This window comes from Schistocerca serialis, chromosome 3 (assembly GCF_023864345.2).
Source record: "Schistocerca serialis cubense isolate TAMUIC-IGC-003099 chromosome 3, iqSchSeri2.2, whole genome shotgun sequence".
In the NCBI taxonomy this organism is placed as follows: Eukaryota; Metazoa; Arthropoda; class Insecta; order Orthoptera; family Acrididae; genus Schistocerca; species Schistocerca serialis.
Genome location: NC_064640.1, coordinates 603,612,246 through 603,639,727, shown reverse-complemented (window position 1 = coordinate 603,639,727; position 27,482 = coordinate 603,612,246). Strand labels below are relative to the sequence as shown.

Below are 27,482 nucleotides of genomic sequence, written 5' to 3'. Positions count from 1 at the left end.
CATGTGTGTCAGTCACCAGCTTTTCATGTAAGCTTGTGCTGACCAATAATTGGGTAATGTTGATGCAGCAGTATGTGTTTAACATTCAGCCATACAAAACTGTGTATCAGCGTATGCTGTGTGTGTTGAAAAAAATGGTTCAAATGGCTCTGAGCACTATGGGACTTAACATCTGTGGTCATCAGTCCCATAGAACTTAGAACTACTTAAACCTAACTAACCTAAGGACATCACACACATCCATGCCCGAGGCAGGATTCGAACCTGCGACCGTAGCGGTCACGGGGTTCCAAACTGAAGTGCCTAGAACCACACGGCCACACCAGCCAGCTGTGTGTGTTGAAATTTTATAGACTTATGTAAATACAGTCATTTCTGTGCAACAGTAATTGTGTGTAGATGAAGTATTATTGTCATTTTTGTGGGAGTTTATTGATCTGTTGTGTGAAACTTATCAAGATTAATATATAGCTGATGATTATCATGATAGGCAATGGTAAAAGATGAATATAAACTTAAATATCTACTCCTATGAAGCAATGTACAATTATTAAAAAGAAAACACCACTTCATGAACCTTGTAACCAATTAATAAAAGTGCATTCACATAATATTTACTAAAGTGGAAAAATGCTAGGACTGGCTGAAAATCAAACACCCATTCTTTTGGATCCATACTCCGGCACTCATCCACTCAGCCTAAGAATGGATTTTTTTGTTCAATTTTTTTTTATTAAATCTTAAAAGTAATCCATGCCTAAAATGACAAAAAATACAAGGAATTTAATATTTAGATGTGCTGTATCTGAAATGCTGTAATCTGAGGGTGAGATAAGTAATAACAAGTCTACAAAAACATATGGCTAAGATATTTATTCAAGAAAGCTGCGTACATCAAATTTAAAATCTTAACATACATTAATTTGTACGTTTCATTCATTGAGAACAAAGACACACAACACTGAGGCTTGTTGAGAAGTCGTCATTCCTGTTTTCTTTTCCCTGCATGTGCTGAAAATACTAACATCATGACACTTACCTACTCATGTATATGATCCCAGTTTTTGTTCTTCACTTATATAATGTTACAATTTTACCCTCTAATAGGTCATCTTTCGAATGAATTTGTAAGTTTACAAAATTTGTAAGTACCTATAAAATCAGAACTTAAAAAATACTGAAAACATTAATTACAGCTAAAACAGTGAAAAATTACTTTAAACAGTTTGAAACTCTTGGTGAACCTCCAGTCTCAAAGTTCTGGTGCAGCTTGGAGGAAATTTATGCAGCTAATCTTCATCCTGGAAAAGACGGGGGGAAAAAATAACTACAATCAATATGCATGTTTTACATGAACAGATTTTTCACTAAGCATGACTTATGTTTTACTTCCACTGCACAAAACTATTTTCTGTTCATCCCTTTTGACCACCTCCAGAGGATGGAAACCTCAATATGCAAGATTTTGAACACCTGAAGTCAGCAGTACAACAGTGATGTTATATTTATTAAGAACTAGCTGAGAAACATGGTGTTAACCCGATATTTATTTATTCCAATCTATTAGTCCATCTCCCCCTCCCCCTCCCTCCCCCATTCTCACCCTCCACCACTATCCCAATGGGAGGTTAGTGGTTTTTACCCTCATAGGTTTTCTTTCCAAATAATAAGATATATCTACACCAAGTTTGGTTGACATTGATCCTGCAACTTACGAGGTTATTTTTAACATATGACTTGTCGCACATATGATCAAAAGTAGCCAGACACCCCCAAAAACACACATTTTTCATATTAGGTGCATTGTGCTGCCACCTACTGCCAGGTACTCCGTAACAGTGATCGCAGTAGTCATTAGACATCGTGAGAGAGCAGAATGGGGTGCTCAGGGGAACTCAAGGACTTCGAATGTGGTCAGGTGATTGGATTTCACTTGTGTCATACGTCAGTACGTAAGATTTCCACATTCCTAAACATCCCTAGGTGCACGGTTTCTGCTGTGATACTGAAGTGGAAGCGTGAAGGGACACGTACAGCACAAAAGTGTACAGGCCAACCGCGTCTGTTGACTGATAGAGACCGCCAACAGTTCAAGAGGGTTGTAATGTGTAATAGGCAGACTTCTATGCAAACCATCACACAGGAATTTCAAACTGCATCAGGATCCACTGTAGTACTATGACAGTTAGGCCAGAGGTAAGAAAACTGATTTCATGGTCGAGCAGCAGCTTATAAGCCACACATTGCACTGGTAAAGGCAAACGACACCTCACTTGGTGTAAGGAGAGTAAACATTGGACGACTGAACAGTGGAAAAAATGTGTTGAGTGATGAATCATGGTACACAATGTGGCGATCTGACGGCAGGGTGTGGGTATGGCGAATGCCCAGTGAACGTCATCTGCCAGCGTGTGTAGTGCCAACAGTAAAATTCGGAGGTGGTTGTGTTATGGTGTGGTCATGTTTTTCATGGAGGGGTGTTGCACTCCTAGTTTTGTGTGGAACTACCACAGCACAGAACTACATTGATATTTTAAGCACCTTCTTGCTTCCCACTGTTGAAGAGCAATTCACGAATGGCAATTGCATCTTTCTACCTGTTCATAAGGCATGGCCTGTGGTGGAGTGGTTACAGACAATAACATCCCTGTAATGGACTGGCCTGCACAGAGTCCTGACCTGAATCTTATAGAACACCTTTGGGATGTTACGGAATGCCGACTTCGTGCCAGGCCTCATAGACCGACATTGATACCTCTCATAAGTGCAGCACTCCATGAAGAATGGGCTTGCCATTCCCCAAGAAATCTTTCAGCACCTGTTTGAATGTATGCCTCAAAGAGTGGAAGCTGTCGTAAAGGCTAAGGGTGGGCCAACACCACATGGAATTCCAGTATTACCGATGGAGGGCGTGATGGAATTTTAAGTCTTTTTCAGTCAGGTGTCCGGATACTTTTGATCACATAGAGTATATCTCTGATTCTCTGCTGTTTTACACTTGATGACACTAGAGAAGATACTAAATTTATCTGTGGTATTAAGTTGTGTTGCTCATGAAACACGTTGATAAAATTACTGGCTCATTGCAATGCTGTTTCTCACAACCTGGTGGACACAATAAACAGCAAAAGTAAGACAAATTGCATTTCATAGTTTTAAAAGTCTTCCAAGTAAAAAATACCAACAGGTCATTTTTGAGCATTTTTGTGTCACACCTTTTACCCACACCCCTAGTAGTAGTGATGAATACTACTCCCACGGTATTTTTATATTCATCAGTTTCTCTGCTTCTCATTATGCTCATTATCATTTGTTGGGAACTTAAATGAGCTTTGCACTCTTCGTCTGTTTCGTTTTTTCACTTTTTTTTTGTTTTCACTGTTTTGTTTTAGAAGTGGCAAGATTTCCTGCTATTATAAAGCTGTCCTGTACATCAAGAAGCACTTTGTGCTACATTTGAAGGCATGGAGTGCCTGAAGAAATTAGTGGTACAAATAGTAAAATTTCTGAAGTGACTCACGTTATTCCACTGTTAGTTGCAACAGTTTTCAATGAAACTGAATGAAGAAAATCGAGACTTTATATAATACCGCATAGTACATTGGTCAATGCCCATGGAAGTGGGAGGACTATGCAGGCAGGCTGAGTGCTATGGCACTCGTGCCAGGACAGGGCTCATGAACCAAATTCTGGGCCACTCCTGGCGTACAGGAATCCTAGGAAAACAGATTGGGATGAATATAGGAAAGGCCTGAACACACTCTTAAGAAGTTAAAGTGTTAAAAGACTCAGTAGATCTTGAGGAAATGGCAGATGAAATGACGTTTGGAAGTATGACTCCATACTTTGAAAACTGTCCAATCATCAAGGAGTGTACAAGTAGGAATGTGCCTGGGTGGAACAATAATATGGAACTGCAAAGCAGGCAGGCAGGAAGACTATAAAATTCATCAAGAATTGAAGGACTATGGGCAAAATATAAGGAGGCCCTTGTTTAATATTACCTTGCTATTATGCAAGCAAAACTATCGTCCTGGAAGGTATCTGTGAGGATGTGGAAGTTACAGATGTCATGGACAAACTTCACAAAATTCTCACAAGAATATGAACAAATCCAGGAGTAACACTAATGAAGGAGGATGATTGGTATACAACGACAGCACATGAGACACTGGATGTGCTCCTCAAGCCTCGCTTCCCTCAGTCCTCTCTTGCAGCTAACACATCAAGATTCAGATTCCCTGTGAGCTACTGGCTTACCAGTAACCATAGGAGAACCAGGAATCTGCCAGAGAATGTGCAAACTTCAAGAAAATGCAGTGAACAGTAGGAACACTTCAGCAGTTCAAGTCACCAAGCCTACATGGAATCTTTCCAGCTCTATTGCAACAAGCAACAGAAGCATTAATTCAACTTCTAGATTTAGTCTTGCAGCACAAGTCATTCCTAATGTTTGGAGGACACCAAAGGGTATTTTCACTTTGAAACCAGGGAGAGGTGATCATATCAAAAAAAGGACATGAGACAAGTCAGCCTGTTCTCCTTTCTTGTAATGGCATTAGAAATACTGATTAGTGCGCATGTTAGGAACAGGAGGTTAACCCATTTTCCTCTACAGGAAGACAAAAATGCATCTCAATCAGGCAAATTGTGTGAAACAGCACAAACTTTTTGGGAAGGTGGAAGAGCATCTACACTTTCAGGGAATTACTTGGCATCTTCCTGCATGGTGAAGGAGCTTTTGGCAAAGATGACCTTTAAATTCACAATTGGAGCTACAGAAGAGCATGGCATTAAGAACATGCTGAGTCAATGAAAGGTAGAAGCTACCATGATGGATGAGAAAATGATTATGAACATCACCAAAGAGCGTCCACAAGGAGGGGTTTTGTCCCCACTACTGTGGAATCAGAGTTAAATGCTAAAGGTTACTATCACCAAGAGGATACATCTGATTTAGTCATAATAATACTTCATAAATTTGCAAGCTGTTAGAACAATGGCACAATGCACTGTGAACACTGTGTAAAACTGGTGCAGGAAACAGGATCTTAAGGTCAGTCCCATGGAAACTGTTTAAGTCCCATTCATAAGGAAGAATATCCAGGACACATACTGGACTCTCAAGCTCTTCAGCAAAGTTCTACCAATAGGGGTAGCAAAGTATCTATGGGTAATCCTGGATGTGCAATAAACATTGACCTCTCACAAAGAATATAATATGTTCCAAGGCAGAAAGTATTCATATGCATTAGACATGCCTGCAGTAAAAACTGAGGTGTAGGCCTCAGGAGCATTTACTGGATATATTGTTGTGTCATAAGGCCTACAATATATTATGGGACTAAAAATATGAAGAAATAAAGTAGAACAGAAGACGGCTACTGAGGAGCTTAGGAAAGTACAAAGATTGGCCTTCCTAGCGATAATAGGTGGAATTAGCAGCACACCCACTGTTGGGATGGAGACCCATTCCTTTATTTACCATATTAATTATATTGGTGCGGGATTCTGGATATCATTTTTTTTTTTTAACTTGTATGCCCCTGCTGTTGCCTAGTTGTAATCTAGGTGAATGGGAAGACCCTCAGCCACCAAAAATAACGTAATAAAATTTATTTTGAGGTGGTGGTATTTACAACTTAAAAAAATGGTTGAAAACTCATGGTTTCACACAGATGTATTAATTTATCACACGGCCAGTTTCAGTCATGAACCGACCTCCTTGAATTGTTTACATACAACAAGAAACCAAAATTGGGGCCACTGAGTAGTTACACATAACAATCTTGAATACAGTACTGAACGTATTGGGAACTTTGGTGGCTAAATCAAATGCTGAAAAAAAATTCCCTGAGAATTACAGGTGTCAAGAGGAAGATGGTGTCAAGAAGCTAATGATCTGGCCATAAGCAGTAGTTTAACCATAGTTTCTAGACTTCAGTGATTTATATGGGATAATATTCACAAATTTTGATGTACTTAATATTTGGAAGTGTGTAACTATATGACTTATAAAACTCAATGAAATTCATTTTCAATGCTAGGTTAAAAGTGCAGAATTCTGTGAGATTTTATTAAATTCCTGAAATTCCCCAAGATTTCTTCCGATTTTTCCAGGTAAAATTTAATTCCCTGAGAATTCCATGTTTACCAGTAGAATTGCCACCCTGTAATAAGATATGGGACAACTCAATTACTATCAACCACCATGGCACAAGTTAACTCTCCAGTTAAGTATAAATCAGGAACTATATAATGCCAAATAATTTGGTGGCAAAGCTCTTTTTTCCTTCAAGTCTTCAGTTTGATGAGTCTCGTCAGAAATTCCACTCCTGTGCCAACCTTTTCATCTCTGAGCAGTGCTTGCAGCCTAAATCCTCAATTATTTGCTGGGTGTATCCGAACTCCTGTCTTCCTCTACAGCTTTTACCCTCTAAGGCTCCCTCTACTACCATGTAAGTTAGTCTCTGATGTCGTAACAGATGTCCAATCATCCTATCCCTTCTTTTTGTCAGTATGTTCCTTTTATTCCTATCCTCGCAGATTCTCCAGAGGATCTCCTCATTCCTTATCTATCAGTCTCCACCTAAATTTCACTATTCTGCTTCAGCACCACATTTCAAATGCTTCTATTCTCTTCTGTTCCAGTTTTCCCACAGTCCATGTCACTGCCACACAATGCTGCACTCCAAACATACGTTATCAGAAATTTCTTACTTAAATTAAGACCTATGTTTGATATGAGTAGACTTCTCTTGGCCAGGAAAGCCCTGTTTGTCAGTGCTAGTCTGCTTTTTATGTCCTCCTTGCTCCATCCATCAAGGATTATTTTGCTGTCTAGGTAGCACAATTCTTTAACTTCACCTACGTAATGACCATGAATCTCTATGTTTAGTGTCCTGCTGTTCTCATTTTTGCTACTTCTCATTACTTTCGTCATTCTTTGATTTACTCTCAGTCCATATTCTGTACTCATTAGACTGGTCATTCAATTCAACAGAACCTGTAACTCTTGCTCACTTTCACTGGGGATAGCAATGTCATCAGCGAATCGTAACATTGATATACTTTCACCTTTAATTTTAATGCCACTCTTGAACCTTTCTTTCAATTTCCATCATTGCTTCCTCAACACATAAATTGAACAGCGGGAACTAAGGACCACATCCCTGTCTTACATCCTTTTTGATCTATGCACTTCATTTGTGATCTTCCACTGTAATTGTTCCCTCTTGGTTCTTGTATATATTGTATATTACCTGCCTTTTCCTATAGCATACCTGCGTTTTCCTTTCACAATTTCAAATATCTCACATCATTTTATGTTGTCCAATGATTTTTCCCAGTCAACAAATCCTATAACGTGTATCGATTTTTCTCCAAGCTTGCTTCCATTATCAACCATAATCTAGTGCATTTACCTTTCCTAAATCCAAACTGATCACCACCTAACATATCCTCAATTTTCTTTTCCATTCTTCTCTATATTATTCTTGCCAGAAACTTTAATACACAAGCTGTTACGCTGATTGTGCAAAAATTCTTGCACTTGTTAGCTCATACAATCTGCAAATTGTGTGGAATCTTTTTTTTCCTTTTACACCAATATGAGTAATGGTTTTGTTACCACTTCCCCCAATGATTTTAGAAATTTCAGTGGAATGTTATCTATACCTTCTGCCTTATTTGATTTTAAGTTTTCCAAAGCTCTTCTAAATTCTGGTTCTAATACTGAATACCTGATCTCTTCCCTACTGACTCCTGTTTCTTCTTCTGTCATGTCATCAGACAAGTCAAAACAACCCTTACAGAGGCCTTCATTGTACTCTTTCCACCTATCTGCTCTCTCTCATCTGAATTTAACAGTGGAATTCCCACTGCACTCCTAGTGTCACAGTCCTTGCTTTTAATTTCGCTGATGGTTGTTTTGAATTTTCTATGTGTGAGTCAGTGCTTTTGACAATCATTTCTTTTTCGATTTCTTCACTTTTTTCCATGTAGTGATTTCACCTTTGTTTCCCTGCACTTGCTACTTATTTCATTCACAAGTGACTTATTTCTGTATTCCTGAATTTTCTTGAATATTTTTGTATTTCCTTCTTTCGTCAATAAACTGAAGTATTTCTCCTGTTACCCATGGTTTCTTTGCAATTATCTTCCTTGCACCTATGTTTTTCTCTTCAACTTCTATGACTGCCTTTTTTAGAGATGTCCATTCCTCTTCAGCTGTACTGCCTACTGAGCTATTCCTTATTGCATTATCTACAGCCTCAGAGAACTTTAATTGTCTCTCTTCATTCCTTAAGAATTCTGTATCTCAGTTCTTTGTGCATCGATTCTGCTCGATTGGTCTCACACTTCAGTCTACTCTTTGCCATTACCAAATTGTGATCTGACTTGGTATCTGCCCCTGGATACCCCTTACAATTCAATATCTGATTTCAGAATCTCTGTCTGACCATGTTGCAAAATAACTGAAGTCTTCCTTTACCTCCCAGCCTTTTCCTAATATACCTCCTCATCTTGTGATTCTTGAACTGAGTATTCACTATTACTAGCCGAAATTTATTGCAGAACTCAAGTAGTCTTTCTCCTCTCTCTCATTCCTACTACCCCATAACCCTTTCTTCTATTCCTTGCCCTACTACTGCATTCAAAGCCCCCATTACTATTAGATTTTCATCTCCCTTTATGTACTGAATTAATCTTTTAATATTCTCATATAGTTTCTCTCTTCATCTTTTGATTGAGTTGTTGGCATATATAGCCGAACTATTTTTGTTGGTGTTTGCTTGCTGCCTGTTCTCATGTTAACAGCCCTATCACTGAACTGTTCACAGTAACTTACTCCCTATATCATTTACCTATTTGCAACGAATTCTACTCCCATTATACAATTTTCAGTTGTGGCTGATGGGTGTTCAAAAGAACAGGTATGAAACAACACTGTAGGTGTAAGTGAAGCCTTTATTCAAAAGTAATCATCAGAGGCCTGAGGACACTATCCAACTGTTTCATGGGCTGAAGGATTCTCTGTTTCCAGAACTCCTGTGGCTGTGACAGAAGTTAGTCCCCCACTATATCCTACAGTTTGTCGTCTGGGTTTAAGCACTTCCCTTTGAGATTTTTTTAGTGGACCAAATACATTGCTGTGACAGGCCTGTATGGTCATGCTCAATCTGCTCCCACTTTAACCTGGCCATTACACTTTGTGTGACTTCTGAGATACATAGACACACAGGACTTGTTTATACTTATGAGTTTGTGACATTACACATCACTGTTAATGTTTTTCCATGCTCCAAGAATTCAGTAAGTACTGGATTTCTGACATATAGGTTGTAAGCATCACCTTGCCTCCTGAGAGCACAGCTTTGAATTTTGATGATGCATGCTACATTTGCATCTCTAGATGTCTCACTAAATTATCCCAAAACAGCATACTTGTTTGGTTGTTCCAACATTTTGCACCCTTTCATTTGAACACTCCTTATACAAGGTTTGTTCCTAAATGTTGATGCACTGTTTCAAGTTGCCCCTGTTCACACAGCTTACATAATCTATGACTGGTTTTCTGAGCACAAAGATAAATTGTCAGTTCTCCTCTGACCATAACAGTCACCAGATCTCAATATCATGGAGGTCTATTTTGGAGATATGGGTTCATGATTATCATCCTCCACCACCCACCACCATTATTATGTTGACTTGCCTGTATTTTGCAAGAAGAATGGTACACACAGCACTTGCATTTACCCATTATGAGATGACTGGAAGCTGTTTTTAATGCCAGCAAGTTTCCTACACTACATTAGTAATGGCACTGTTTTGTGCAATAGTTTGGTGTTTCCATATTTTTGTCAGTTAGTAAATGTCTGACAGATCATCTGAATGACAGTTTGATCAGTGTGATGTGTAATGTGTCAGTTTACAGGATATGTCTACATGATAAGTGTTAAGATTAATGAACACATTTGTTTAATCCCACTCTTGTGACTACACTTTAAACAGAAATTCATCAAATGAATAGGAGTTGTCCAGGAGCAATGATTTTAAATTAGTTGTAAAATTTCCTTTGCTACTTGGTTGACATTTTATGGTATTGAGCAAATGATGAAAAATTTTTCTTGCCACATATTGTAACCCCTCCCTGAGAGACAGAGTTTTGATAGTGGGTAATAAAGGTCATTTTTCACGTCTAGTGTTGTAGGTATGCATGTCTCTGTTCTTTTCAAATATATGTATTGTGAAGGTTCAGTTAAAATACATTACTTCTTGATGAGGTGTTGACAAGATGACTGTGTAAACACTACACACTATTTTTACATCTCATTTCTGTGCAATCAGTATTTTCATTCCAAATGATAAGTTAATACAAAAAATTATTCCCCATGTAATTACTGGGTGGAAATATGCAAAATATGCCAGGAAGTTAATTCTTTTGTTTCCAAGATTAGCAACTGTACAAAGAACAAAACTAGCAGAACTTAATTGTCTGTGAAGCTCTGTAATATGCTCTTTCCAATAGAAGTTTTCATCAATGTGTAGAACCAAAAATATGGAGCATTCTGCTCTATTTACTGGCTCCTGCTCATGTGCTACAACAGTTGCTGGTATGATGATCAGATGTGTGTGAATTCGTACGGGACCAAACTGCTGGGGTCATCGGTCCCTAGACTTAAACACTACTTAAACTAACTTATGCAAAGAACAACATACAGACCCATGCCCGAGGGAGGTCTCGAACCTCCAGTGGGAGAGGCCGCACAATCTGTGACATGTCATCTAAAACCATGTGGCTACTTCACGTGGCTACTGGTATGAGTATTTGTCGTATACAGCTGAATATAGTATGTTTTTCAAAATTTAGAGGCAGTTCATTTTCTGACAAACACTTGATAATTCTTTGGAAAGAATCTTTTACAATCTCTTCTTTTACTTGCTCTCCAGTGGCATTTATTATTGTTGTGACTCGCCAATCTTTCAAAGTGCCGCCATGCAGTTACGCACGTTGTCTACATGAGGCGCTGTCTGCCAGCCATGCAACAGCAGCGCCACCTAAGTGGCCAGCCAGCCAGCGGCCGCTAGACTTGGACTCTGTTATCATTTGACAGTTAAAGTGTACACACGTCTTACTCTGTTTACTTGATCTGTGACTTCATGTATTGCGTCGTTCTTGAAATATATTTGTTCAACTTGAAGTTATAACAATTATAACACTAGAATTGTTTACAAACAATATAAATTCTCCTTGCTGACTTAAGTGGAAGGTCTTTCACATATGTAAGGAAGAGTGGTAGACCCCAAATTTAATCATGTGGGACTCTGTCATTTCCTTGCAGCCACTAAAATTTTCTACCCTTCCAATATTGAATTATTCAGTACAGTACTTTGCAATCTGTTAAGTACGATTCAAAATAACTGTGGGTACCACCATCAACACCACAGAACAAGTTTTTCTGTGGGAGTAACTTTATCTACACAATCAAATGCCTCAGATTGCTCAAAAAAATATTAACTGGTGATCTTTATTACTGAAAGCTTGTACTATTTGATGAGTGAATGTATAGCTAGCATTCTTCACCAGGAAACCTTTATGGAATGTGAACTGTGATATGCCAAGTAAACTGTTTGTATGTAAATCTGAGACTACTCAAGTACACTGCTTTTTTTTAAAATATTATAGCAGAAAGATGTCAGTAAGGAAACTTGATGACTACTGTTCAAGTCTGTCTTGTTACCTTTCTTATAAATAAGTCTAACAGTTGCATGAATTAACCTGTCTGGAAAAATTCTGTGTGCCAGTGTTGCCTTACATACAGCAGTAACGACATTACTTAGAACAACTTTTCTGAATTCTGTTTCAGTTTCCATCAACAGTACACGAGTTTTAGTTTTCTAAAATGTTTGTAATTCTACTAATTTCATTGAAGGAGGTTGATGCTACTTCTAGTTGCTTAAAGGTTTGTCCAGCTTGTAACCAACCTGAACTGCAAGTTCAACATACGAGAATGGAATTTGAATAGCCATGTATCAGAAATGAATGACATATGAATGTACACAATTTGCAACACCAATAGTATTCAGTTTATTATTACATAAAATAATACTATGAATTTTGAGTCTGTGGTGACAGCACTTCATAAAAAAAAGTTTCAGTATCACAGTCACCTATACTAAATATATGCCGCAGCAGTGTACATTCAATATTTATCACTAAACAAGCCCACCCAATAATCATCTTTTTAATACTATATACCACTGAGCAATGAAAAGCATATTTACTCATCTTCAAGGCTTATTGCTTATTGGACAGTACTAACAATTTTTATACATCATCAAAAAATTGTTAATACATGCATGATTCAAAGAGTTTGAGAATTGACAAAAAATAGAGAAATTAGAGTAAAATTGTCATTAAATTACCACCCACCCCCCCCCCCCCCACCACCACCACCACCACCACCACCACCACCACCACCACCACCACCACCACCACCACCATATTTAATATCTAGTAAGTGCCTCAGCCAAAAAGAATATTTTGTGGTACTAGTGGGGTGGGGCATGTGCAGATTCATAATCCAAACAGGTAGTAGGATAAAAACCAAAAGAAAGTAAGATTACATTCCTTACTGTCTGATTAATCTACACTATGATACCAACAACTTATAATGAAAAGTAAGCAGAGGCCTATAATATTTTAAGAATATCACAGTTCAAACTGAGATATGAGGCAAGTATCAATAAAATGGATGCAAAGAATGATGGTGCATAAATATGCACATGCTTAATGAATTGCATCTCAGTAAATACTTTTAGTAACATACAACTAACAATGTGAGAAGTATATAATTGAGTAATTCTGTATTTGTAGTGACAGCAACATCTGATTATGAACATTAACACTAGATCTGTTATTTTATAATTTAGTACTTTAATACTGTGCAATGTGGGTATATGATGAGAATATTCAATGCATTTAGAACATATGGTAAAAATGTCATGTAGGGGGTTTGAGTATCACACTCACCAACATGCGTGTATATCCTGTAGCATCAATAACCACACTACACATTCTACTTTAATGTTGAATGACAACACTGAATTAAGTATTGAGACTACATAATGTAAGCATTTGCAGTAGCACTATTCATTCATTTTGATCACAGGATAATCTAGCACTATCAAGCATTTTATGAATACATTACACTATAACAAAAAGGAAGCATACTCCCAGCTTCAATGCTTATTGGGTTAAACATCCCACTGTCATACTTCATTCAAACATTGCTAAGACACAATTTAACAAAATAGTTTATTTCTGAGAAAACACTAAGTGAAAAACTCTAGTAAGATTGTTACATTACTACAACCACAACAGCTGTGCAGGATAGCGTGAGTGCCTTAGCTGCAAAGAATTTGTATGTGTCATCACATTACACAAAATTCATAGTATTATTTTATCACATTACACAATTACATTTAGAAATAAGTCAAGAGAGGTTGAATGGCCTTACAATGGCTCTATTTCAAGTAATAGTAACTTTAACAATTTTTAAGTAGCTTTCTTGAGTTAGTAATAATGAAATATCTAGAATTAAAGTAAATGACAGCTTTATTCTATACCCAGCTCAAATATCTGTGTGTTTAAATGAATTCTTCATCCATGTGGCAAAGTCAGATGTTGATGTAGCAGAGTGTCAGAGTAAAGTAAATCCCTTTGTGATCCACTAAGAAGCTGAGTATCTTACAGATTTTTAGAAAGTCACAATAAAGAATGTGGACAATGTTATACTATCAATAAAAAATAAAAACTCTGCTGGGTGGAATACCCAATAAAGTGATCAAAACAGTGTGTGGCATAATAGCACCTCCCCTAATTAAAATATTCAACCAGTCTTTCGAACAGGGATGCTTTCCCAATGTTTTGAAGTATGCTGAAGTCAGACCTCTGTTCAAGAAAGGGTCAAGGGAAGACATGGGAAACTATTGGCCTGTTTCTATTCTTCCATTCCTGTCAAAAGTATTAGAGAAAGTAGCTGCAAATCAGATCCAAAACTTTATTGAAAAAGAAAGACATTATTGTAAGTAACCAATTTGGATTTCAAACAGGAAAAAACACTCTGGAGGCAGTGAATAACTTTATTGAAAATATAGGTGAATCATTGGATGAGAGGAGTAAAGTTGCAGGCATCTTCCGTAATATCGCAAAAGCATTTTACTCCATAAATCATGATTTGCTTATCTACAAATTAGACAAATACAGGATTAAGGACAATGCTCTAAATTGGCTAACATCACACTTACACAACAGAAAACAAAGGGTCACTATCACCTCAGATGCAGTGAATTATTATTCTAAATGGAGTACAGTATCACATGGTGTGTGTCAATGCTCCATTTTGGGGCCAGTCCTGTTCCTATTCTACGTAAATTACTTACCCATAAACATAAATTCCCTAGCAGTTCTGTTTGCAGATGATACTTCTGTTTTAATTGAAGATGACGGTTCAGAAAAAATTCCAAGCTCCATTATAAGCAAACAGGATACCTCAGAAAAATGGGTTGAAACTGAACATTGCAAAAATCCATATGGTACATTGCAAAAATCCATATGGTACATTGCAAAACCAAACATTCACAATGTGTGGAACTTTAAGTACAACATAACAATCAACCTATGAATGAAGTTGACCTGATCAAATTCCTGGGGCTAAATGTGGACGGCAACTTGAGCTGGAATACACACACTGACTTGCCATCAAACTAAGAAATTCCACTGACTTGAGTGCACAAAAAATTGCTTATCTTAGTTAGTTTGAATCTGTCATTAGATATGGGATAATTTTCTGTGGAAGTTCAAGCAGTGTATCTCGAAAGCTGAAACTGCAAATTGTCTTATACATGTGTACTGCACAGTAAACAGGATCTTTATTTCAAAACTGCAAATCCTAACTGTTCCCTCCATATACTTTTATGAAATTATAATCTTCCTACACACCAGACAAAAACTGTTTGAGGAGAATCATTTTTCCGTAAATATAACACAAGAAATAAAAATAATTTTATACTATTGAGATAACAGTTGACATTACATGTATGGACTTCACAGTATATGGGGATGACAATATATAACAAGTTAATCAGCAAAAACATGTTTAATATGAAGCCAGAATTTTAAAAATGAGGCTACAGCAGATTCTGTAGGAGAAATGACACTATTCAATAGAAGAATTCATAGATGATGAAATGATAATTTGAGCAAAGTGTAACTGAGTTACATTTTATTGTATGTATATATAACAAAATTTGTATTATTATTGTTATTATTATTTCTTTACTTTCTCAGACGTTAAGTCTGGTTAAAAATGGAAAGTGACGCGGACCTCGATCAAGCATCATTTCCTTTTAACTGTACGGTATGTGTTATATTGCATTTAGGAACTTTCGGGTAATTGAACATGTATCTATAATTACCGATTTCTGTAATTGTATATATAAGTTTGGATGTAGCTGTATTGTATTGATGTACTGGTGGATATTGTGTGGTATGACTCCTGTAGTTGATAGTATAATTGGTATAATGTCAACTTTATCCTGATGCCACATGTCCTTGACTTCCTCAGCCAGTTGGATGTATTTTTCAATTTTTTCTCCTGTTTTCTTTTGTATATTTGTTGTATTGGGTATGGATATTTCGATTAGTTGTGTTAATTTCTTCTTTTTATTGGTGAGTATGATGTCAGGTTTGTTATGTGGTGTTGTTTTATCTGTTATAATGGTTCTGTTCCAGTATAATTTGTATTCATCATTCTCCAGTACATTTTGTGGTGCATACTTGTATGTGGGAACATGTTGTTTTATTAGTTCATGTTGTATGGCAAGTTGTTGATGTATTATTTTTGCTACATTGTCATGTCTTCTGGGGTATTCTGTATTTGCTAGTATTGTACATCCGCTTGTTATGTGATCTACTGTTTCTATTTGTTGTTTGCAAAGTCTGCATTTATCTGTTGTGGTATTGGGATCTTTAATAATATGCTTGCTGTAATATCTGGTGTTTATTGTTTGATCCTGTATTGCAATAATGAATCCTTCCATCTCACTGTATATATTGCCTTTTCTTAGCCATGTGTTGGATGCGTCTTGATCGATGTGTGGCTGTGTTAGATGATACGGGTGCTTGCCATGTAGTGTTTTCTTTTTCCAATTTACTTTCTTCGTATCTGCTGATGTTACATGATCTAAAGGGTTGTAAAGGTGGTTATGAAATTGCAGTGGTGTAGCCGATGTATTTATATGAGTGATTGTGTATTTTGCTAGTTTCTGCTCGTTCTATAAAGAATTTTCTTAAATTGTCTACCTGTCCATAATGTAGGTTTTTTATGTCGATAAATCCCCTTCCTCCTTCCTTTCTGCTTAATGTGAATCTTTCAGTTGCTGAATGTATGTGATGTATTCTATATTTGTGGCATTGTGATGGTGTAAGTGTATTGAGTGCTTCTAGGTCTGTGTTACTCCATTTCACTACTCCAAATGAGTAGGTCAATATTGGTATAGCATAAGTATTTATAACTTTTGTCTTGTTTCTTGCTGTCAATTCTGTTTTCAGTATTTTTGTTAGCCTTTGTCTATATTTTTCTTTTAGTTCTTCTTTAATATTTGTATTATCTATTCCTATTTTTTGTCTGTATCCTAGATATTTATAGGCATCTGTTTTTTCCATTGCTTCTATGGAGTCACTGTGGTTATTCAATATGTAATCATCTTGTTTAGTGTGTTTTCCCTTGACTATGCAATTTTTCTTACATTTGTCTGTTCCAAAAGCCATATTTACATCATTGCTGAATACTTCTGTTATCTTTAGTAATTGGTTGAGTTGTTGATTTGTTGCTTCCAGTAGTTTTAGATCATCCATGTATAGCAAATGTGTGATTTTGTGTGGGTATGTTCCAGTAATATTGTATCCATAATTTGTATTATTTAGCATGTTGGATAGTGGGTTCAGAGCAAGACAAGAACCAGAAAGGACTTAATGAGTCTCCTTGGTATATTCCACGCTTAATCTGTATTGGCTGTGATGTGATATTATCTGAATTTGTTTGAATATTAAGTGTGGTTTTCCAGTTTTTCATTACTATGTTTAGGAACTGTATCAATTTAGGATCTACTTTGTATATTTCCAATATCTGTAGTAACCATGAGTGGGGTACACTATCAAAGGCTTTTTGGTAAACAATGTATGCGTAGTGTAGTGACCTTTGTTTAGTTTTAGCTTGATATGTCACCTCTGTATCTATTATCAGTTGCTCTTTACATCCTCGTGCTCCTTTGCAGCAGCCTTTTTGTTCTTCATTTATAATTTTGTTCTGTGTTGTATGTGTCATTAATTTCTGTTTAATGACTGAAGTTAATATTTTGTAGATTGTTGGTAGGCATGTTATGGGGCGATATTTAGCTGGGTTTGCTGTGTCTGCTTGATCTTTAGTTTTCAGATAGGTTATTCCATGTGCAAGTGTATCAGGGAATGTGTATGGGTCTGCAATGTAACTGTTAAATAATTTAGTTAGATGTGAATGTGTTGAGGTGAACTTCTTTAGCCAGTAATTTGCTATTTTATCATTTCCAGGGGATTTCCAACTGTGAGTAGAATTAATTGCTCGGGTGACTTCATGTTGCAAAATTATCACTTCAGGCATTTGTGGTATCATCTTGTATGTGTCTGTTTCTGCTTGTATCCACCGTGCATGCCTGTTATGTTGTACCGGGTTTGACCATATGTTGCTCCAGAAGTGTTCCATGTCTGTTATGTTTGGTGGATTGTCTGTTTTAATGTGTGTGTTATCTATTGTTTGGTAAAATCTCTTTTGGTTTGTGTTGAATGTTTGGTTTTGTTTCCTTCTATTTTCACTTTTTTTGTATCTTCTAAGTCGTTTGGCCAATGCTTGTAATTTCTGCTTCTTTTCATCTAATTGCTCTATTGCTTCTTGTTGTGAGATTTTACCTAAGCTTTTTCGTTTTTTGTCTGATATTTCATTTCTTATAAATTGTGTTAGCTGTCCGATGCCTTTTCTCAGTTTTTCTATTCTGATCTGTAGCCTGTGTTGCCATGCTGGTTTTGTGGGTTTCTTCTGTGTATTGGTTTGTTCTGATCTCTGCCTAGTGTGTATATTTAGTGTAGTGAGTGCTCCTATATAAACCAGTAGTTGTAACTCTTCCATAGTTGTATTTTCATTTATTTTGTTGTGTATGATTGTGTTGATAGTTTTTATTGTTGTTTCGACTTGTGGGTTATTTGGCGGTCTATGCAAGAATGGTCTGATGTCTGTATTTGTGTCTTTGTATTCTATATATGTCAGCTGAAATTTCTCTTCTATATCTAACACGTGTGTCTCTTCGTGTTCTATTTGTGCTTGTTCTGGTGGCTGTCTTAAGATTTCGTTTTCCTCTGATTGTTTAATTGATGCGTGTTGGTGTTTGTTTGTTTGCTCTGGGATGTTTGAGTCCATTACTGTATTTTCTTCTTCTTCTGATTGCACATTATTTTGTTCCAGTTCCAGTATTATTATTATTATTATTATTATTATTATTATTATTATTATTATTATTATGCTTGTTAACATCAGCTGTTTTTTGTTTATGGTGAAGTTTAGCCACAATTTGATGTGTCTCCAGTATGTGAATCGAATGATTTAGATTATGTACGTTACGAGACAAATAAACCCCAACTCACAAAAAAATTCACAATATTTGAGGTGTATAAACAGATCGTTAATTCATATCTGGCTGTAGCTTAAGATGCAAACCGTAAGGTGAGTTTACATTCATAAAGGCTGGCTCGTATGCCTTATGACACCAAAAACTAATGATATACTATTGAAGTAAGTAATGACTTACACCATTCTCCTAAAGTTCATGGAGAAAAATATCAGTTATAATGATGACAAAGTGCTTGAAAGGTATTAATATGAAGCTTAAAAATTATGAAACCCTATTACTAAAAGCAGATAGAGGGAATTCTGTCATAATAATGAACGAGATACGGTATATAGATATAATTATTAGTTTTTTCATACAAATGGAAATGGGGTGAGGGGGCGGGAGATGGGTGAGGGGGCGGGAGATGGGGGAGGGGGCGGGAGATGGGGGAGGGGGCGGGAGATGGGGGGGGGTACGGGAGATGGGGGGGTACGGGAGATGGGGGGGGGTACGGGACGGGGGGGGGGGTACGGGAGAGGGGGGGGGGGGGGTACGGGAGGGGGGGGGTACGGGAGGGGGGGCGTACGGGAGAGGGGGGGCGTACGGGAGAGGGGGGGGGCGTACTGGAGAGGGGGGGGTACGGGAGGGGGGGCGTACGGGAGAGGGGGGGCGTACGGGAGAGGGGGGGCGTGTACGGGAGAGGGGGGGGGGCGTACGGGAGAGGGGGGGGGGGCGTACGGGAGAGGGGGAGGGGCGTACGGGAGAGGGGGAGGGGTGTACGGGAGAGGGGGAGGGGGGTACGGGAGAGGGGGGGGTGTACGGGAGAGGGGGGGGTTACGGGAGAGGGGGGGTTACGGGAGAGGGGGGGTTACGGGAGAGGGGGGGTTACGGGAGAGGGGGGGGCGGTACGGGAGAGGGGGGGGGGGGTACGGGAGAGGAGGGGGGGTACGGGAGAGGGGGGGGGGGGGTACGGGAGAGGGGGGGGGGGGGGTACGGGAGAGGGGGGGGGGGGGTACGGGAGAGAGGGGGGGGGGTACGGGAGAGAGGGGGGGGGGGTACGGGAGAGGGGGGGGGGGGTACGGGAGAGGGGGGGGGGGTACGGGAGAGGGGGGGTACGGGAGAGGGGGGGTACGGGAGAGGGGGGTACGGGAGAGGGGTGTACGGGAGAGGGGGGGGGGTACGGGAGAGGAGGGGGGGTACGGGAGAGGGGGGGGTACGGGAGAGGGGGGGGTACGGGAGAGGGGGGGGGGGTACGGGAGAGGAGGGGGGGTACGGGAGAGGGGGGGCGTACGGGAGAGGGGGGGCGTACGGGAGAGGGGGGGGGCGTACGGGAGAGGGGGGGGGGCGTACGGGAGAGGGGGAGGGGCGTACGGGAGAGGGGGAGGGGGGTACGGGAGAGGGGGAGGGGGGTACGGGAGAGGGGGAGGGGGGTACGGGAGAGGGGGGGGGGTGTACGGGAGAGGGGGGGGGTACGGGAGAGGGGGGGGGGGTACGGGAGAGGGGGGGGTACGGGAGAGGGGGGGGGTACGGGAGAGGGGGGGGGTACGGGAGAGGGGGGGGTACGGGAGAGGGGGGGTACGGGAGAGGGGGGTACGGGAGAGGGGGGGTACGGGAGAGGGGGGGTACGGGAGAGGGGGGGTACGGGAGAGGGGGGGTACGGGAGAGGGGGGGTACGGGAGAGGGGGGGTACGGGAGAGGGGGGGTACGGGAGAGGGGGGGTACGGGAGAGGGGGGGTACGGGAGAGGGGGGGTACGGGAGAGGGGGGGTACGGGAGAGGGGGGGTACGGGAGAGGGGGGGTACGGGAGAGGGGGGGTACGGGAGAGGGGGGGTACGGGAGAGGGGGGGTACGGGAGAGGGGGGGTACGGGAGAGGGGGGGTACGGGAGAGGGGGGGTACGGGAGAGGGGGGGTACGGGAGAGGGGGGGTACGGGAGAGGGGGGGTACGGGAGAGGGGGGGTACGGGAGAGGGGGGGTACGGGAGAGGGGGGGTACGGGAGAGGGGGGGTACGGGAGAGGGGGGGTACGGGAGAGGGGGGGTACGGGAGAGGGGGGTACGGGAGAGGGGGGTACGGGAGAGGGGGTATGGCAGAGGGGAGAGGGGGGATGGGGGAGTGGAGAGGGGGGATGGGGGAGGGGAGAGGGGGGAGGGGAGAGGGGGGATGGGGGAGGGGAGAGGGGGGATGGGGGAGGGGAGAGGGGGATGGGTGAGGGGAGAGGGGAGAGGGGGGATGGGGGAGGGGAGAGGGGGAGGGGTAAGTAGTGGAAAGGAGAGAAATAAAGAGAAATAAGGATGGTTGAGTGTTACGACTTAGCTGCCTGAACCTGTATATGTGCTTAAAAAAATCCTTACACAAACCCAGATCCCAATCCCTTACCTCATGGCTCATACTCCTGTAATAGATCTAGATGCAAGACCTGTCCCATACATCCTCCTACCACCACCTACTCCAGTGCAGTCACTAACATCACCTATCCCATCAAAGGCAGGGCTACCTGTGAAACCAGTCATGTGATTTACAAGCTAAGATGCAACCACTGTGCTGCATTCTATGTAAGCATGACAACCAACAAGCTGTCTGTATGCATGAATGGCCACAGATAAATTGTGGCCAAAAAACAAGTGGACCACCCTCTTGCTGAACACACTGACAAACATGATATCCCTCATCTCAATGACTGCTTCACAGCCTGTGCCATTTGGATCCTTCACACCAACACCAGCTTTTCTGAATTGCGCAGGTGGGAACTTTCGCTGCAATACATCCTACGTTGCTGTAACGCTCCTGGCCTCACTACACAGCTGTCTTTTCACCACCACACCCAGTCTTTTAATTTCTTTTTTATTTCTCTCCTTTCTGCTACTTACCCCCTCCTCCCTGTCCATTCTTACACAAACATGCCCATTTACCCGACAACAATAATACATAATGCAATATTTTGCACAAAAATTAACTGATGATGTCACGCAAATATTATTCAGTTATTTGACAACTGTGATACCAAAATAGCAGACGACATACAGTATTAAAATACTACAAGATGTTAATACATTTTAAGTAACAGAAATACAAATGTAAATGAGGAGGCCCTTATTGGTCACAATTACTTCATACATATTTGTTTTTTATTTGAAAATATTTACTATTGATCACAATACAAAGCAAATACATACAAAGATGCAAAATACATACTGTACATGATACAAAACTTTACTGAAGCATGTGCTCAAAATGCTTCCCCTCTGCTGCAATGCACATTTGTAGTTGCCGTTTGAATGATTTGTGGGGGTGTAACGTGAGGTACCAGCACACAGTTCGATGATACGTTGCTTCATATCGTCTGGAGTATTTGGTATTTGAGCATACACTTTATGTTTGATTGCTCCCCACAGAAAAAAAATCAAGAGGGGTTAAATCAGGAGACCGGGCCGGCCACTTCACTTCAGCACATCATCCTATCCAACAATCTGGGAACTTTTCATTTAACAGCTCTGTAGCCACATGGGGAGAGTGAGCAGGACAGCCATCATGTTGGAACCACATGCAGTGACATGTAGCAAAATGGGCAGAATGTTTCACAGGAACTGTGCATAGTTATTGCCAGTTAGTATACCCAGAATGACATACGGCCCCACAATGACATTTCCGATGATGCCGCACCACATGTTAACACTCCACAGTTGCTGAAGCTGTATCTGTTGAAGCCAATGAGGGTTCTCTATTGAACAGTAATGCATATTATGTAAATTCACATTACCGTGGTTGGTCAGAGTCACTTCATTAGTAAAAATCACCCATTGAAGAAACGTTGGATCATCATGAAAGTGCTGCAGAGCAAACCGGCAAAATTCCTGGCATCGTTTGAAATCCACACCAGAGTGTGCTTGATGTAATGAGAGGTTAAATGGGTGAAATCTATGCTGGTGCAATATGCATAGAACACTTCTCTGACTTTTATGACATTCCAAAGCGATACATTGCAATAAAACAGTAGGGTCGTTATGCGCCAACACTAGAATGCCCTCTTCATGTACCTCGCCAGTTGCAGTTTTCTGCCTTGTCCTCTGTATGGCATTCCATGATCCTGATTCAAGTAGTTTCTTGCAAATATGTGCAAGAAGCTGGCGCGTAGGATGCTCATGATCAGGATACAGCTCTCCATATCGCTTTATTGCTCTAACATCATTTCTTCTGTTTTCACCATGCACTAGAAGCACCATCAAACAGGGCGATTTCGGACACCAGGGCGAATTTGGACAGTATGGCTGATTTGCTCTTTGCTACTGCACAGAAACAAAGAGTTACTTATTTTAACATCTGTGCAGTAGTTATTTTAAGCACAAGATTGCATTTATCGTTTTCCACAACTTTTATTTTGCGTCGATTGTTTCCCTAGGTGAATAACTGACGAACAGTCTCACTGTTAAAAATTCATGCATTATTGTAAAGTGGAAACGTTCTATTGTTGCACCGAGCAGGAAGTTATTGTAAGCGTAATTGTCGACACACTCAGTAGCTAACAGCATTGAGACCATTTCTGTGCAAGTTTGTCGAGTTTCTCATGCAAGGTTATAAAATAATGACACTTTTTGTAAAACTGTGTACTGTGTGGGGCGATTTTGAACAATGCCAAGAGCGTATAAGAGCAGGAGAGGTGCTACAGTACGGTGTAATTATGACCCAGAACTTTTAGATAAAGCTGTTCATGATATTCAAAGTCGTTAATTATTGTACAGAAAAGCATTTGATTAGTATGGTATACCTAAATCAACCCTACAAAATAAAGTGCAGGAAGCACATTCGAAAAAAATTGGAGCACAGCCAGTGCTAAATAAAGAAGAAGAAGAAATGTTGAAGCAAGGAACCTTGTGAGCTGCACATTGGGGATTACCCTTCACTAAATTGGATATTAGATATTTAGTTAAAGGCTACCTTGATAAATCCGGCCGAAAAGAGAATAAATTTCATAATAATTTTCCAAGAGAAGAATGGGTGCATTTATTCCTCAAACAACAGTCAGAAGATCTTTCCATTCGCTTAAGCAAAAATATTAAACAAGCTCATACAGAAGTGAACAAAGAGACTTTTTATTTAAATTCTTGCAAAATAAAAACTTATCTGTAACATATAAAATTCATTATCTCATTCCATATCACTTATTTGTAACAAAGGGCTGCCTCAAAATGTATAAAATGTCACCAAAATCAAATAAAAAGCATGTAGAATTTATAAAAAGGGCAGTAACTGTCCGAATTTGCCCTCTATATACCGTAACTTCAGACAGAGATTTAAAATGCACATGTGTCCAAAATCACCCCAATCCATGGGGTGACTTCGGACACTTTATTTAACTGCCTCAGATAAATATACCTACACATACACTTTCTGGTTCTGGGATATTTTAATCGTTACACATATACCCTACCACTTCCATAACAATAAATTTAATCTAAGAATATATACAAAAGAATTAATCTAAGAATATATACGAAAGTTACAATCAAAATAACAACAAAACCGTCCAAAATCACCCCATTTGATGGCATATCTAACTTTTGTTCATTGGTGTACATGTCTGCTCCAAGAAACTGTGATGGAAATGCAATGTCTAATTACTCCAGCAACACATTTATATGCTTCTCTCCAGCTACCTCGTGCGCCACCTGTGGCATCATCGAGAAGCAGAAAAACAATGCCTTCCCTGTTAAGTTCCTCAGTGGTCAACAGGAAAGGTCGCATTGGACAACACCGCATCGAAGGACAAACACAATACAAGAACATACCTGTGTCTCAAAAACTATTTGCCTAAATATTATGATATACACATATTTGAAACGTCTGTTTAAGCCCATCATGTTATGCTAAAATTTAACATAGGGTTCCACTTAAAAAACTGAAGATGGTCTCATATCTCTCTAATAAAAAACAGCACAAACATGAAATGTGATGTATTCAAGTAGCCCCTGTCCCTGCAATTCACTGTCCAAACGACATCTTTGTATCTATTACAGTTGGGGAGATACAAGGGGTGTTATAACTTAGCTGCCTCACCCTGTATATAGTTTGCTGCTTCAGTTGAAAGCACCCCTGCACATGTGCTGATGGAATTGTTCGATCTGTAATGCAATTCCCATTTAAAAGACAAATTCTTTCATGATAAAGCTGTAGAATGTTTTTCGCAAACATGATACAGTGTTTTGATAGATGTGTGTGTTACAGGCTTTTTAAATTATGAAACTGAGTCACAATTACAAGGCAACCTAAACCTAAGTGACAAAAACCTACAATTTCAGTATGCCAAAAATAATTAAATAACATTGAAAATTAGTTTGTTGGTGATCGTGTTATGAAATACGCAACCAAGAAACATTCAAGACTTAGTGTTCCATGCGCATCTGCACTGCCATCTAAACGTGGTGTGTTTCCTGCTTCCTCCCCTAACAAATAAGACAGTGTAGTGCGATAGTGGGGAAGTGTGCAGCCAGTTAACAGACCACACAAGTTAGAGAACTGCATGCCTGCGGAATTCTTGGCAGTCCCTGTTTTATACTCTTCATTAGGCATTGCATCATACCTGATTTTTAATTTTAATAACTTAAAAAATGATGTAAGTAATTTCTTACATTAACAGTATATCATAGGTTATTGGTGTCTTAAGACAGACCAGTCCGACTGCTATTGGGTTCTCTCATTACAATTGTTATTTCATTCTTCTGCCAGTTTTAAGTAATACCTTGATTGTACCCCTCTGACACCACCAAAAATTCTTGCAGCTAGGGCACTCATCCTACCCAATACTACTGTTGTGGTTGCAGTAATTCAACAGAATCTTAAGACAGTTTCACTTTGTCTTTTGTCAGAAATAAGCGCTCTCATTCATTTGGGATGTAGCACTGTTTGAGTGATGCACAACAACAGGTGATTTAACCCAATTAGCACTGAAGTTGAGGGAATATGCTTCCAGTTTTAAAAGTGATCTGCTATCGAGGCAAAACTCTGCAAGTCATCCACAAGGTAGTTCAAACAACTCGGGGAAAGTGAATGAAAGTTTCATGCTAAACAGCAGACAAAGGAAAAACCACTGAAGACTGTAGTATACAAAAATTTTGTGGGTGACAATCTTTTTCAAATACTTTCTAATATGGACTGTGCAAAAACTGAAGTGTCGAACTGCATGGTAAGATCGAATACTGTGCAAATAAGATGAAACAGGAATGTATTTCATGGTGGAAAAATAACCAATGTAACATGATTGTCAACACTATTCATTTACCAACTATTTTAAATTCTCCCCAGGTATTATCATCTCTTGTTGGCAAAAATGATATGGAAAATGTGATTCAAAACACTGCAGGTATCTGTAGTGGCAGAAATAATGAAAAATTTACAAATTATTTTTATTTGCTTATTTGATAGTAAATATAATTGAGATTTTTATCCCAAAATTTTTCCTTGAAATTTGAACTACAAATGGCATAAAAAAAAATAAAACCCTAAGCAGTGTAATGTGCCAAGCCCACTTTTCAATGTACCAAATGGAGGAAAAATTTTATTGCAGAATTTGGCCTGTGAACCTAGAAAATATAGAAGGATGTGGAGTGTTGTAAACAAATTTTGTGCTGTTCAGTGGAATTCGAGTGACACTTGATTTATTGTGCCATTCATTGTGCAAGGTTTAATTTGTTGATCACTTTTTACCATGCTTAGGCCTGGTAAAGTATTTAAAAAATATAGTAAGTCCCATATTTCCAATATAAAGCGAGAAACTGACATTGAGGTTAGGGTCGGGCCTGCAGATTAAAACATTAGCTTGTCTCCAAGAGCATCTAAAATAAAACTTGGGACAGGGATTGTGTCAGAAGAAACAAATCATGACAGAAATACAGGTTTCACAATCGTGGATCTGGAAATGATGGCAGAAGCACTTAGAAAAGCCTGCAAGTGCTCTGTTTGTGGAGGAAATGTGGATTTGGTTGGTGATGGAAAGAGAGAAGGTTTGGTTTGCACATTGCACATTTTGTGTCAAAACTGTGATGCTGACAGACCATTCAAGACATCAAAGGCCAATAATAAAATCTATGAAACCAATATGAGATTTGCTTATGGACTAATATGTATAGGGATTGGAAGAGCTGGTGGAAACCTTTTATGTGCTATTATGAAAATGCCTGGTCCTCCCGTAAAATTTTCTGCAATGAATACTGCTCTCCTCAATGCAGTTGCAGAAGTAAGTGAAGAGAGCACGAAAATTGTAGTCCTGGGGGCAATTCACGAAAATTGTGAAGCAACTAATAGCAACGATATAGCAGTTTCCTGTGACAGTTCCTGGATGAAGAGGGGGCATACTTCACTGCATGGAGTTTCAACAATCATTAGTGTCGACACTGGAAAAGTATTAGACTTAGAGGTGATGTCTAAATATTGCTCTGCATGTTCCTTGCACAAGAAATATATTGATGCACGTAAAGAAACAGAATGGCAAGAAGCCCATAAAGCTGTTTGTAGCAGAAATTATGCAGGCTCCAGTGGTGGGATGGAAGCTGCAGCTATGAAATTCATTTTCCATAGATCTTTGCAAAAGTATGGAGCAAGATATGTACAGTATTTAGGAGATGGAGACTCTAGTGCTTTCAAGAACGTAGTTTAAAGTCGGCCCTATGGAAAAGATTGCACTACTGAGAAACTGGAGTGCTTAGGCCATATTCAGAAGAGGATGGGTGGACAACTCCGAAGACTTGTTGCAAACAAAGGCAAGCTACTAGAGGATGGGAAGCCA

The 27,482-nt window shown here is 39.7% G+C and overlaps 1 protein-coding gene across 1 annotated transcript in view; it reads right to left on the bottom strand.

Annotated features, from left to right (window-relative positions):
• Window positions 1-952: 952 nt before the first annotated feature.
• Window positions 953-27,482, bottom strand: part of LOC126471035 (putative uncharacterized protein DDB_G0290521) — a 181,647-nt gene continuing 155,117 nt past the window's right edge. The window contains exon 9 of the mRNA XM_050099101.1: window positions 953-1,301. Within this exon, the coding sequence (XP_049955058.1) occupies window positions 1,290-1,301 (12 nt within the window). The 3' untranslated portion in view covers window positions 953-1,289. The remainder of the gene's footprint in view (window positions 1,302-27,482) is intronic.